The sequence below is a fragment of the Primulina tabacum genome, chromosome 11, assembly GCF_025594145.1.
Source record: "Primulina tabacum isolate GXHZ01 chromosome 11, ASM2559414v2, whole genome shotgun sequence".
NCBI classification, from domain to species: Eukaryota; Viridiplantae; Streptophyta; class Magnoliopsida; order Lamiales; family Gesneriaceae; genus Primulina; species Primulina tabacum.
The window spans coordinates 10,148,669-10,164,126 of record NC_134560.1 but is presented as its reverse complement, the minus strand read 5'-3'; the positions used below and the strand labels follow the sequence as shown (position 1 = coordinate 10,164,126).

Below are 15,458 nucleotides of genomic sequence, written 5' to 3'. Positions count from 1 at the left end.
TCCGGAATTGTTTGGCTAGTTGTGGCTAGTTGTCTTTTATATATATATATATATATATATATGTATGACAAAATTTATAATAATAAAATGAAGAATCTATAATATATATAAAATGGTGTACATATAATATTGATCCATTTTGAAGTTAAAATAAAATAGAATAATTACAGAAAACACATTTGGAATCCTGGCAAACCAAGAACTTGGCACAACGAACATTGAGCGACAAGTCATTACAATCCTAGCAGCACGACGATGACCGTGATGTTATCTCTGCTTCCCTTCGCAATGGCCAGCTCGACTAAGGCGGCTGCAGCAGCCTTCGATGCGCTGCGTCCCCGTCCCCCACCGAGACTCTTCTCAACAACTTGGCATGCTACGTCGTTGGATACCATGTCCCACAGCCCGTCGGTTGCTATTATCAGGAAGTCGTCGGATCCTGTTCGCTTCGTGACCGTCACTTCCGGCTGGGAGCTGATGTATGGTTTCAAGTGATGATCACCTGTTGGTGGAGAAAAAACTTGAGTTATACATAATGGCGAAAATTCAAAATTAAGAGTGGATTATGTACCAATGGATCTTGAAGTGGGAAGCACTCCTTGTACACGCCAACCCTTCCGGTTTATGATACTTCCTCCCGCAGCCTCAACCCTCTCCTTCTCGTCTGGTCGATCGGGCTATATATTCACATAATATCAAAATTATTCGAAAATTTTAAGGAAAAATTTTCGTAAAACGTTGTTAAAAAGTGATGTCACCAAAGTAGAAAGAATTGCATAAACTTCTCCTAGAAAAAGACACGAAACTCTGGTATAATAATAAAACTAAAAAATCTTGTTTTTTAATTTCTAAAAATATAAATTCCTTTCTCAAAAAAATAATTACTATATTTAGATAAAGGGTCTGGAATGTTTTCTTTGTTACACGTCTTAATTTCGAAAAAATAAAAATAAAAATACAACCAAAAAGGTAATTACTAACAAGTCACCTTGTGATCACTTGACAAAGGCACCGGAGCTCGACCTCGACAGAGCACCGCCCTGGAATCACCGCAGTTCGCCACCACCAGATCTTCCCTCCCCACCAGCACCACCACCGCCGTCGACCCCATCATCCTCTCCGCCACAGGCTCCCTACCTGCTTCAACCTCCTGCCTCTTACTCTCGTCGAATATTTCCTCGTCAATTCTACTGAAACAGTCCTCCATTACCGTCTTCCAATCAAAATCCTCCTCCGGCAGCTTATTCCCGTTCTCTATATGCTTCTCAAGACACTTGTGCAGCCTCTCGCTGCACACTTCCGCCACCATAGCCCCGCCGCGACCGTCGTACACGGCGAAAAACGAGAATTCACCGCAGAGACTCCCCTGTGGCGCCACCGTGACTGCATCCTCCATCACTCTCCTCCGCCCCATCATCGAAACGTGTCCGTATACCAAACCCCTGGTTTTATTCTCCGGCGGCCCTCTTCCGCTTTCACCCTCCTCCTCTTCCGAGGAAGTCTTCGTGTTCTTGGAATAGGATTCGAGCTCCGGCTTCAGAGTCGCCGATTTCAATTTATGAATTTCTGACCTTCTCCGGCGGGCCTGTTTCGTTTCTTTTGAGCAGAAAACCATCTCCTTGCTCGAATCCGCCATTATCCCCGTCGCTAGAACATGCTCAAGGCTGGCCAAAAGCTCATCATATATATATATAGAGAGAGTATTTTAATTTCGTTGGAAATAAAGTTCGTCGAATTAAAATAAGAAACAAATATATAATCCATGGGTGTAACATTTTATATATAAATAATACTTTCATAAAAAAATCGATACAACAAAAATTAATATATATATATATATATTATATGTATATATTAAACTTGAAAACTGAGTGAGTGACTATTTTTTTTAAGGTAAGAATATGCGATTGTTTTTTTCGATAAATCCAAAAAATAAATGTAATAGTCTACAAATTTCGCCGATCAAGTAAATCGCATTAAGCAAAACTTCTACGATAAAAATGAGATGACTGAGACAATGAGAGATTGAATCTATGACTTCTGAATATGAGCATACTATACCCGAGCATCCAACTGCTTTGAAACAAGCGTGATCATTTTCTCAACCGCACATTACATTTTTACATAACTTTTTATATTACTATTTTATATGATTTTTGTTCGATTTCATATGGTTATTTCAAATTAAACAATTGCTCAACTTTTGTGCTTTTTTTCTCTTTTGTGATTTAAAAAAACAAAAAATATTTTCATCTTAGATTATTTTATGTAAGTATATAAAATAATTTAATTGTGGCTGGTGTATTCTATTCAAATAAATATGAGATATTATTCATATCAAAAATAAATAAATCAATAATATTATCTGGATTAAGATCGTAAATAACTTGAGATTTGATTTACCATGGCTCATATAGATATGGTCAAGATTTTTCTCTCAATTATGGTTAGAAAACATATATAAATAGTGGCATACATGGTCCCTAGATCTGTGCAATTATTTAGTAATACAATATTTCATAAATTGCATAAATGTTTAGAAAATTATGTTTTCAGTGTTTGTGGTATCTCGCCAATTCTTGTTTCAAATTTAATATCAGTGGCTAGATATTAAAATATTTTTCCTACTTTTATTCCACATAACGATCTTTACAGTTGTGTTCACACACATATATAGATTCATTTAGTTCGGTATTTTGCTATATTTCTAATAATTGGTATCAGAACTCTCGTCCTTAAAACAATTGAGATTTTTTAATTGGGAAAATATTCAGAAAAATTATATGGATATGGTTTTAATTTTTTTATCATAAATTTTATATAATTTGAAAAATATTTTTTTTTAAAAAAAATCCTCAATCTGCTAATTTTTGCGATTTTCAAAATTCATTCAAAATTTAACAAAAAAACCCTAGATTTTGAATTCAAAAAAATCGGCCGCCACGAGAAACTCAACTCCGATGATAGACATTATCAGACGATAGCCCACATCGATGCAACCACAACAAAGCCAATGGCTGGAGTTTATCATCGGAAAGATTGGCCCGAAAACCTTGATTTCTGCTATGAGATCCGGCCGCAGTTTTTCGCAGATTACGGTCAACTTCTGGCCATACATATAAAGGGAGTCTGCATTCTAGTAGTGGTAGTCTATGATGGGTGGTCGTCGCTCATCGTCGCTTGATCAGATTTTGACTGGAATGTGCGGACCTTGCGCGACCATAAAAAAATTGGGGTCGATCTCCGACCGATTGATGAATGATGACCTTTAAGTAGTAGTCGGTCAGAACATGTGTGAATTGTGCCTACGTTGACTGGACGTTGGTGGCCGGAGATGGTGGCTTCTTGAACCTTCTGATTGGGGATTAGGGTTTTGATTTTGAAATTTGGGGATTTTTTATTCAAGCGTCTTTTTGGATTTCGGGATTTGATTGAAAATGTTAAGATTTTTGAAATATCTATTTATTATAAAGTGTTGATCCGCTCTAGTTGGCCAGTTTTCTTCGGGTAATAGGTAACACCCCTACAGGTGTTTCTTACACCACATCACTGCCTAGGGCCAAAACCATGTGTGATGCGCTCTTTTTTTCACCTCACCCTTGACCTGCCCGTTGCAATTGCTTTCTGCACCCCTCTTCATTTTCCTCCTCCTTTTTCATCTTGCCTTGGCTTTTGTCTTTCCCCCATTTCAGATAGCAGCTTCCAAAAAACGTTCGGTTAAGCGCGTTGTTTGAGTCCTCCTTTCTCCAGCGCCTCGATGTCGCCTCTACTACGTTTCTTCTCCAGCTCCTCGGCGTCACCTCTACTGCGCTTCTTCTCTACTTCTACAAATCGGTGGGCTTCTCGCGACTCTTCGGTCTGCTCTCTTCTCCTCTTTCTCTTGTGTTCCTGCCTTTTAGAGTTGCATCTTCTTTGGTCCTCTTCTCTGGTCGGCCAACTTCTTTGCCCTGCTTTCACATCGTTTATTTATAAATAAAATACAATTTGTGCGCATTTATCTATCCTAGATGGGGCAAAAAGCATTCATATGTGATAAAAATACGGTTAAGATAAAATCATGTTTTTCTTCCTAAAAAATTTCAAAACAATATTTTATGTATATGTGATGCATCATACATATACATATGAATCCATGAAAACATAACAGAGATGTCAATCTTCTGTACCACATTTTAGCTCGACCCAGGTTTTTTAGGAGAGTTAAGACTTCTTACCACAAGACCACCACTACCCAAATTTGAATCATGCTCTTCTATGTGCTTATGCATGTCTTCTTTGTTTAGAATCAATCACGGGCACAACAATACATAGGAAATGTATACTTCTCAATTAACTTGCGAACCGTATTAACCGAGCATATTATTACTTAACTGCATTTCTCATGCCACGACAATACATAAGAAATACTGGTTATAACCGAAAAAGAAAAAGAGAAAAAGAAACAAAAAAAAAAAGAGAACAACGTGAGATATTGCCATGTAACAGGAAAAATCATTCTGTCAAAGCCTCAGGTCGAGCAAGAGACCCATCACGCTGGAATTAGCATTACATAATCATATCAGAAGCTGCTCGATGGCATCCTGCATTTGGTAACATCAAATTAACAAAATCATCATATTGATGGTCTATGACCAAGCAAAAAATTACCATCAACTAATGCAAGTTCTGAAAATTATTTCATCAATAATCTATGAATAAACAATAAAAAAATGGTGTAGCCACCCACAAATTACCTTCAACTGCTGTATTTGAGATTTCAACTGGCTTCCTTCGTTGCTCGTCACTGAACAAGCAATAACTGGTCTGGTAACTCCACATGCCCGACCAAGAGCTTGCTTTGATAGAAAAAAGACACAAGGCACATTCTGCACTCAAAGGCAAAAGATCAGACAACTTGTTTAGCCTCTGAAATAACCATTCAATATAACCCAAAATATCAAATTTGGAGCAACACTTAAAAGTGTATTTTGTGTGCTCAAACAATCCCAAGTAACTCATACCTCATGCTAATTAGTTTTTGAAAGCTCCATGTAGTTAGTAATTTCATTTAAACGTTTAAGCAAGACAACTTATGCTATGCCTGCAGAATGAAATATTTTTTAATTTTGTTCGTCAGTATTGAAATCAACTCATTAAAACAGACATGCGCCCACTTTAAAAGCGAAACACTGTACTGTGATCCTTCAGTTTTAAGGCCAATTGCATGGACTTGGAAATGCTTGCTAAGTTTGAGAGATTGTCCACACAAAAGACTAGAATATAATGAGAATTTTAAAAACTCGATGAACCACCCAATATAACATAGTAAAGCCGTTAACGTGTGGCCCGAAATGAGAAAGCAAAGTGAAAAACCCTCAACAGACTAATCCAACGACAATCACCACGGCACAAAACAAAGGTTTACTACTTGTCTACAACATTAAGATATGTTCTGATTGCCCCCCAAGAGACAACTGGTCTGCTTATACACTCTATTTTATTAATGCGTCACCTTTACGTATTTATTTGTATATGCACCATATATGCTGGAAACCACGAAATTAAATTGCTTCGCAAGGAAATTTCTCCAAATTCAAAACTCTCACGAACTAAGTTTTTTTACATTTGTTGGCTCAAATTTTAAATTGGTTCATCTCACTTGATATTGATTTTTATTTTGTTGCTTGCCTATATCGTTTCTATCTTTGTCCATATAGGGCTCCACTATATCAGCCCGTACGTGCTCCAGCTGCATGATTAGTTACTCTGAAAAAAACACAAATACTCATATGTTATACTGTAAACCTGGGTAGGACACCTCAAGAATTGATGATTTTTATTTGGTGATTTTTATTTCTTGAAAAATCTGTGTCAATTTTGAATAGATTATTTCTAACTTAAGAATTTTCAAATTTAGAAATTTTGATGTACAATATTTTTTGGACAGTACTAATTATGGAAATAATAAAATTCTAAAAATTGTTTTTAGAGATATCGTCCTTCCAACTTATGAAAAATGAGATGTTTAGAAATTATTTGCTTGAGATATTTTAAAGTCAAAATTATGTCTACTGAACCATTAATTTTGAATAATTAATGTTTAGCAACAACAAATCTTAATTAAAAAATTATGTCTACTGGATTGTAGATTTACATGAAGAACATCTATTATGATTAATGATTAAGAGCATAAATAGTTGTGATGTCTTAATGATTCATATAATTTTAATTTTTATTTTATTAAAGAATAGGTAACTATTCTTTAATAAATTAAAATTATACATTACATTTAGTTATTTTATATATAAATTAAATTAAATTATTCATCATTTATCATTTGGTAATATTTGGAGATGAATTACTATGGAAAATAAAAATTATATGCATAAAAAATACAATTTCCTACTGATTCATACAATTTAATTAACTGAAGAGTAGACACAACGTCTTCGATTGAATTTAAATTATGATGATCACATTTGATCATAAAGGATAAAAATTATGCTTAATTATGTTTGAATGATGAAATTTATCCTTCAAGAAATTTTATTATATTAAATACAATTAATTATGATATGATATTGAATTATTTTCTTAATTTACTCACAATGATTAAGAATGAAATATGATTCAATGTCAGATCGTTAAGTTATATGAATCTAATTAAATTAAAAATTTAGTCAACATATAATTTTTATGTTAGTGATTCATATTCATTTGGTAAATTAGCTTGTATTTTATTTATTTATTTTGCAGCATTTTGTACTATTAATTACTATGATATTAATTCTGTAATTACTAAGATTCAAGACTACAAATATAAGCTGTATAAGGGGAAGAATATTCTTCATTTGGGTGGGTGATTCAATGAACACTGATTATATTATTAGGAAGGATGAACTACATGTCATTGCTGAAAGCAACTACTCGTATGTGTAGGACTGAATGCTTACCGCTTTACAAAAAGTTGTAGCTGGTGGTAATGGTGCAACTCAAATCTTTTAAACCGCACAGCAGCTCAAGTAACACGGTTCGATCGCTCTACCAAAAAAGGACAATTATTGCACCTAACAATCTCACTCTCAATAATTGCACTCCTTGCAATCAATGGAAATCGAACCCGTGACCGTGGCTCTGATACCAATTGTAGGACCGAATGCTTACCGCTTTACCAAAAGTTATAGCTGGTGGAAATGGTGCAACTCAAATCTTTTAAATCGCACAGCAGCTCAAGCACCACGGTTCGATCGCTCTACCAAGCAAGGACAATCATTGCACCCAACAGTATGGTTATTTTTATGAAAAGTGGAAGAGATTTAATTTTTTCTCAAATTGTTTCATAAAGAGCAAGATTTTTATTAGGACCAGGGGTTCGATCAAACAGTATAATAATGTGCATGCAATCACGAACATCTTAATTATATAGATTGATAAAGCTCACCAATATTCAAGGAGTGCATGATCATGTCATGCACACAAGAGATATAGAGGCTCGGCTAGATACTATTGAGGTTGAGATATTTGATATATTTATAGTTCATAATTTTTGAAGATTATCACTGAACATTATGACTCGTTTAGGATATTCTAAAACACGAATCGATAAATGAGTTTATGATCGTATATGTTTAAGAAGAGGGTGAACTGCTATAAATGAAAGACAATGTGTAAACATGGCTATGCAACTCTCATTAGTTATGAATCCGATGTAGTTAATACTATTCATGGTATTTTATGGATTGATTCTGATTCTACATTTCATGTTATCATTATCGTACAATGATTGGAATACTCAAAGAAGTCAATATGAAGTGAGTCATGTATCAGCTATTCAGTAAATTAGATGCTCTCACATGTGGAGGTTGTTGAGACTTGCATTGAAGTTTTACATTATTGTTGAATGAGACTTTTAATTCTAAATTTCTTTGGAAATTTAATTTCAGTTTCAAGACCAGTATCAAATAGATATTCATTAATTCTTTAGATTTTTCAAATAGTTTATGTGATAAATATGATATTTTTGGAAGTGATATTTTATTTGATAATAAAAAATATTGGTACTAAAAAATATATTAAGAATTAGTCTTCATGTTTAATGTAACGTCTGAACTTTTATTGGTTTTGACACTAGCTTGGACTATGTAAATGATGAGTAGACCAATGAGTCAAATAAAGGAGTTAAAGAGGAATTCGAACATATTGAAGATCGTACGAATTTTTTTTGTCCAGATATATATTTTTATACTTTTGATGGATCAGTTCGGGCACCTTTGAAGGTGCTTCAAACACAATATTCTCAATTAGCTGCAATAGCCCGTGTTCTAAAAATATAAACACCGATGAATTAGATCGAGTTTGGTTTCAAACCAAGCAAAAAATACTCGAAGTAATTATTCGTTATGAAAACTGATCGGTTTTATATCTTGTGCAAAAGAATAATTGAAAATTACATAAGATCAATTATGGCTTATATCAGTTCAGTTATGGACAGAACTGAACTGATATCAGATGAACTGATCAAATAAGAACAAAAACAAGCAGTTAAACAGAAATAAGACAAAATATGTTTATGGATGTTCGGAGACTTCAACTGCTCCTACGTCACCCCTTCTACTTCCTCGAGTAGGTTTAACTAGAAGACTTTGATTTATACAATATCTTGTACAAACTCACTCAGCTTAGGGCTTACCCTACTGCCTAACTGAACCCATAGCCTAGACCGAAGGCAGCACCTTCCGGCCAACACTTGTTTAACGTCTATGCGTCGAAGACTACATACACAAGTTTTACGTCTTTGTGCAATACTCACTCAACTGATCTTTTAAGCTCTACTCTCTGATATATGTGAGTGATAGTGTGTGAGAACTGAACAATGAATACACCGGGAAGGTGTTCTCACACACTGAGGGAAAAGAGCTTCTATACCAAGCTGATAACACGTTGAAGTGTTCCCTCACAACTGAGCTGATTGCTTCTTGTAAGCTGATAAGACTTTTAGAGTTCCCTTCTTCTTCACACACTCTTATTGTTCTATGGTCTTCACTGATCTTCATCTTTTATTTATAGGCACAAAGTTTGATCGTATAGTGAGACTCAATTATGTATTCGTTGCATTTTGAATCTGTTCCTCAAAATATGTCTATACTTTCCGACAGCCATTCTGGAACGTTTTGTTTTTAAACACTGCTATAACGTCTATTATTGTCCTTTGACTGGACAAAATCTTTTCCTCAGTGCGCACAGCTGGATTCCATTGAATAAGATTGTCGTGTTCTGCAAACTGATTGATTCCTAGCTGATGTTCTAAACTGGTCAGTTGAACTGATTTTTAACTAGTTTGGTGAAATTAGTTGGCTCGTTAGCTGCACTGATTTCGCTGCTTCAGTTGAACTGGTCAGCTGGAATCTTCTTCAGTTGAGCTCTTCATCAGCTGGCCGGGCTTCTTAAGGTCTTCTGTTGAATTGTCTATCAGCTGAACAATCAGTTGAACTGGTCTTTGATATATCACTTGAACTGATTCAGTTTGGGCGATCAGTTGGCGCTTTCAGTTTGCGTCTCGATAGCTTCAGTTTTGGCTCGATAACTGATCAGTTCGAATCCTGATCAGTTCCATTTTCTGCGCACTTAGGTAAAATCATTAGAAACAAAATAACAGTTTTGTTAACATCAAAACTAAGATTGCGAACACGAAATGTTCCAAAAATCTACCATTTTTTATGATCACAAAACTTGAGCCATGAAAGCGAATTAAAAATCTTAAAATATTTAAAATTAATTGATTCTCCCTTTTTGTGAGAATCAAAAACATTTAAAACAATTAAAAAAAATTTAGTTCGAGGGATAAGAAATCTTCCCCTTAAGAATTGAATTAAAAACGAGTTTAAAACGAATCTAAAACATTTTTCAGTTCGAGAGATAATTTTAAAGGAAAATCCCCCTCAAGAACTGAATTAAAAACGAGTTTAAAACGAATTTAAAACATTTTTCAGTTCAATGGATAATATTAAAGAAAACTCTCACTCAAGAACTGAATTAAAAACCCACCCTTAAAAATATAATCATTTACGCGTTTTTAACAATGATTTTTAGCATCATTTAACATTTAAGCAGTTTGGGCAACACAAATGAAAATAGCAGTTCATTTACATAGTAACTAACTGGATAAAATGATATTTATTTAATCAAATACGCGTCCTTTTTATACATTTAAGCGCACCAAATTTTGTAAAGGAAAGTACTACAATAATAGCAAATTTTTAAACAACATCAAATATCAGTCGTTTTATACATGCTAGAACTGGATATACCAACAACTGGTCAACTTGAATGCTTTGAAATGCTGCATCGATTTTGAGTCTCTTTTTGCCAGAAGAGCAGCTAATTTGCCTTGGAATTGATCTCTGTGCTGGCTAACTGGTCGAGCTGACTCAAACGGGACTCAACTGATGCTGAACCACATTGATCATCTACTATGATCTGGTATGGTAGTTAAGCGGCGATACTTCTGATGATTAAGCTCCACTTTAATCATCTTGCATTTAAGCTTAGCTGGGTTTCATCTGTTGATCAGTTGAACTAGTAGGCTGGCAACTGAAATCTTTTCCACCGATCACTTTAGTTGTTCTGCTGTCAGTTTGGACTCAAAACCCTGCATGTTGCTAAAACAACAAAATCCGGAGTTCAGAGAAATTACTACAATGTTAGTTGCAGAGCCAAAAACCTTATCTCTTCCCACGGCAAACTCACATAAAATTTTTAAGAGGGTTTTAAAAACCATTTTAAATACCATTTTGAAACATATTTTAGAATATTAGCTTTCAATTGTCCTTCTTAGAATAGCTAGCTCTGATACCAATTGATGGATCGGTTCGGGTACCTTTGAAGGTGTTTCAAATACAATATTCTCAATGAGCTGCAGTAGCTCGTGTTCTAAGAATATAAACATTGATGAATTAGATCGAGTTTGGTTTCAAACCAAGTAGAAAATACTCGAAGTAATCATTCATTAAGAAAACTGATCGGTTTTATATCTTGTGCAACTGAATAACTAAAAATTACATGGGATCAGTTCTTGCTTATATCAGTTCAGTTATAGACACAACTGAACTCATATCAGCTGAATTGATCAAATCAGTTAAGAACAAAAACAAGCAGTTAAACAGAAATAACTCAAGATATGTTTATGGATGTTCGGAGACTTCAACTGCTCCTACGTCATCCCTTCTACCTCCTTGGGTAGGTTCCACTAGAAAACTTTGATTTATATAACACCCTGTACAATCCACTCAGCTTAGAACTTACCCTACTGCCTAACTGAACTCCTAGCCTAGACTGAAGGTAGCACCTTCCAGCCAAAACTTGTTTAACGTCTATGTGTCGAAGACTACACACACAAGTTTTCCATCTTTGTGCAAGACTCACTCAACTGATCTTTTAAGCTTACTCTCTGATATATGTGAGTGATAGTGTGTGAGTGTGTGAGAACTGAATACACCGAGAAGATGTTCTCACACACTGAGGGAAAAGAGCTTATATACTAAGCTGATAACACGTTGAAGTATTCCCTCACAACTGGGCTGGCTGATTCTTGTAAGCTGATAAAACTTTTAGAGTGCCCTTCTTCTTCACACACTCTTATTGTTCTTTGGTCTTCACTGATCTTCATATTTTAATTATAGATGTGAAGTTTGATCATACAGTGACACTCAATTATTGTATCTGTTGCATTTTGAATCTGTTCCTCGAAGTATGTCTGTACTTTTCGACAGCCATTCTGGAACGTTTTGGTTTTAAGCACTGATGCAACGTCTATTATTGTCCTTTGACTGGACAAAAGCTTTTTCTCAGTGCGCACAGCTGGATTCCACTGCATAAGCTTGTCGTGTTCTTTAAACTGATTGATTCCTAACTGATGTTCTGAACTGGTCAGTTGAACTGATCTTGAATTGGTTTGGTGAAATCAGTTGGCTCGTTAGCTGCACTGATTTCGCTGCTTCAGTTGAATTGGTTAGCTGGACTCTTAATCAGTTGAGCTCTTCATCAGCTGGCCCAGCTTCTTAAGGTCTTCTGCTGAATTGCCTATCACCTGGACAATCAGTTGAACTGGTCTTTGATATATCAGTTGAATTGATTAAGTTTGGGCGATCAGTTGGCGCTTTCAGTTTGCGTTTCGATAGCTTCAGTTTTGGCTCGATAACTGATCAGTTCGAATCCTTGTCAGTTCCAATTTCTACGCACTTAGGTAAAATCATTAGAAACAAAATAACAAGTTTTGTTAATATCAAAATCAAGATTACGAACATGAAATGTTCCAATAACTTTATTATTTTTATTTATCATTACTCATTATATTTATATCTCTACTTTATTCAAAACAAGTATAAAGTATTGGATGTTTGATAAAACATATAAAGTAGAAGTAGAGAAATGGTGCCTTGAGATGAGATATGGGTAAAAAGTATTATGATAGATACATGAGGATGGACATGATGTGGAGCATGTTTATTAGCTCCAAACTTTTCAAGTTTTTGTGAACTAAAACCTTTAGGACGAATGCGGATGTTAAATTGTATTCCAATTGTGTTTCTTCATAAGATGTCTATTGAAATATGAAAAGCCTGGAAATCGAGTTTGGTACATATACATGTTTGAGTATGCTTGTCTAAGGTAATATTTGATAATCCACGGGAAAACAAGTTACATCTAAGACATTTAATGGGTATTCATTGGATATGCCAAAACTGTAAAAGGACATATGTTTTATTATTCATCACAAATCATAAAGTTTTCGGAATCAATAGATGCAAAACTAATTGAGAATGACATCAATCAACTTCAGAATATTGATCATTATGATGTTCATATATTCATACAAGTTATTTATTGACAGTTATTCACAACATCCCTTAAGTAAAAATATGTGTTGTGGGGCCATTCATATAAATTCCATAAATTTTTTATCATGATCTTGTGGATGTTAATGCTTATCAAGATACTGATCATTATGTTGAACAACACAATCTAACTTCATTGGAAAGTGCTGATGCAATATTAAGAATATCTAGTGGAATTAAGAGATAAAAAATTTCTAGTGATTATATCGAGCTGAAAATGATCTAGAGATATTTTTTTTCACAAACCATGAACATAAAGAAATCTAATATAAGGTTTAATGATATGGATGGTGAATGAATTCAATATTAATTAATGGAGTCTAAAATTTGATTCAGTTGCCATTTATCGTAGATGATTCTTCAATACAAAGAAAGTTTCATTAGGTAGCGTTAAAGAATATAAGGCTGGACCAGTAGCTAAGAAAATCATATATGAAAATATTTTCTCATGTACTTGAGAAAATTATCTTTATGTAATCATGACATTAATAGCTCATTTGATTTAAATTTGCATTAGATGGATGGAAAAACGATATTCATCGATGGTGTTCTAGAGAAATAATGTTATATGAAATAAATTTAAAGATTCTTCTCTAATGATAGCGATTATTTGATATGAAAGATTGAGAAATATATATAGATTGAAACAAGCCTCATATTAGTGGTATTCAAGATTTCAAAATGTTCTCTCTTTGTTGAGTTTCGTTGTGAACATTATAGACCATCATGTATACCAGAAAGTTAATGAGATCATAATTTGTTTATTATTGAGAAAATATCAGAGTAGTCAAAATATTGACCACTAGAAAGCTACAAAATGATATGAAATACTTTCATGATACTAAATATTACATGTTTATGTATAGACATATTGATAATTTTGAAATAATTTATTAATTTTACTAAGATTTTTACTTCGTTTCTTATTTTGAAGCCCTGTTGTATGGTAAAGGAGTTTCATTTTTGGTTTAGAATAGTGAATTTTATTTGTAAGTCATTAAAATTATATTGTGGTAATTTAATTGTAGTCTATGTGACTAAAACATTATTCAAATTAAGTATATCGACATAAAATATTTTAGTCGTTGAAGAACGTGTTAAACAAAATAAAGTGATCATTGAACACGTTAACACTGAATTGATGATCATTTGACTTAAAGGCATGCAAATTCACATGTTTAAGGATCATGTGGTAATTAATGATGAACTTGGTTCCTAAAAGATTTTATGGTATTTATATTTGGTTTTGATTGGTTAAATTCATTCAGTTATGATATTTCTCATATTCAGTCACATACATATTCAATTATCTTGAGAAAAATATCGATTAAATTGGATCTAGAATAAAGTATTGGTTTTATGCATTAAGTTATATTATGAAATATAATACATGTGATACATGAAAGATAATACTCAGTATAAGAGGACATATCGTCATGATTCATGTGTTTATTTCTTAACTTTGGATGATTATTGATTTCTTGATTATTCAGTTCATTTGAAATATGTAGACCAAATGGAGAATATTATTTTATTTTATTTAAGATCCTAAAATAATTAATAGTGGTCAACAGATTATATTATATTAAGATAAATATGTGAGATATATCATGTTTAAAGAAGATAAATAAATTTTTTTATCTGGATTAATATGATGAATATTTTGATATTTAATTTACCATATCCCGGATAGATATCAAGATTTGTTATCGAGTCTTTCTATAATGATTAAAGAATTTCTATAAATAGTATCATACGAGGTCCCTATATCCGTGCATTTATTCAATAATACCAATCTCATAAATTGCATAGAAGTTTAGAAGATTCATGTTTCAGTATTCATGAGATCTTGCTAATTTTTTGTTGGGGATCGAAATAGAGTTTAGGGGGGGGGGGGGGGGGGGGGGGGGGGTGAATAAACTCTTTCCTTTGACGGTCGTTTTTGCAAAGGGTGCTAGAATCCTGTTAGAGATTATAGTTGTTTTTGTTTGAAAGTAACTCCAGCATATCACAATAAATAGTGCGGAAACGATCCAATAGAGTACGGGAAAATACAATAAAACAGTAGGCAGTAGACAATAGTTGTTTATGGAAGTTCGAAGATAAAATATTCTACGTCTATCCTTCTTCTGTTTCTAGAAGGTATCACTAAAAGACTTTGGTTTTTACAGTACAACACTTGTACACCCACTTCAGCAGGACTTATCCTTCGCCTACTGAAACTCTTAGTTTCTCACAACGATAATACGAATACAACAAAGTTCTGGAAAAGACTCTTTTCCAGATTACAAACTCTTCTCAAAGATATAAAAACTTGAATATGATTGGAGAGAGAGTAAGAAACAGTCAGCACAATATGATCTCAAAAGATCATATAACTAAAGTGAAGCGTGTGCTGCTTTTCTGAATATTGAGCTTGAAGATGATATGTAAGTCTGAGTGCTCAAATCGACGTTTGTATATAAGAATGTAAACGTTGTTTTGGTATTGGTTGTCTATAAACATCGTTGATCTTGTGTATTTATAGAAGTCTTGAATTCAACGTCTATAAACAAAACGGCTTCTTTGACTTCTGATAAGAACAGC

The 15,458-nt window shown here is 33.8% G+C and overlaps 1 protein-coding gene across 1 annotated transcript; it reads right to left on the bottom strand.

The window, feature by feature from the left end:
* Nucleotides 1–104: 104 nt before the first annotated feature.
* On the bottom strand, nt 105–1,693 carry LOC142518783 (protein phosphatase 2C 51-like). The gene is made up of 3 exons (XM_075621598.1): nt 989–1,693; nt 572–677; nt 105–502 (listed from the first exon to the last, which is right to left on the bottom strand). The coding sequence occupies exons 1-3, from the start codon at nt 1,634–1,636 to the stop codon at nt 234–236; spliced, it is 1,023 nt and encodes a 340-aa protein (XP_075477713.1). The 5' UTR covers nt 1,637–1,693; the 3' UTR covers nt 105–233.
* Between the last annotated feature and the right edge of the window lie 13,765 nt (nt 1,694–15,458).

Bases quoted from the DNA above. Each gene is read 5' to 3' on its own strand.
- LOC142518783 (XM_075621598.1), bottom strand. From the start codon at position 1,636: ATGGCGGATTCGAGCAAGGAGATGGTTTTCTGCTCAAAAGAAACGAAA. The intron at 678-988 runs GTGACTTGTTAG...GTGAATATATAG, and splicing joins CTTTGTCAAGTGATCACAAG to CCCGATCGACCAGACGAGAA. The intron at 503-571 runs GTACATAATCCA...CTCCACCAACAG, and splicing joins TCCCACTTCAAGATCCATTG to GTGATCATCACTTGAAACCA.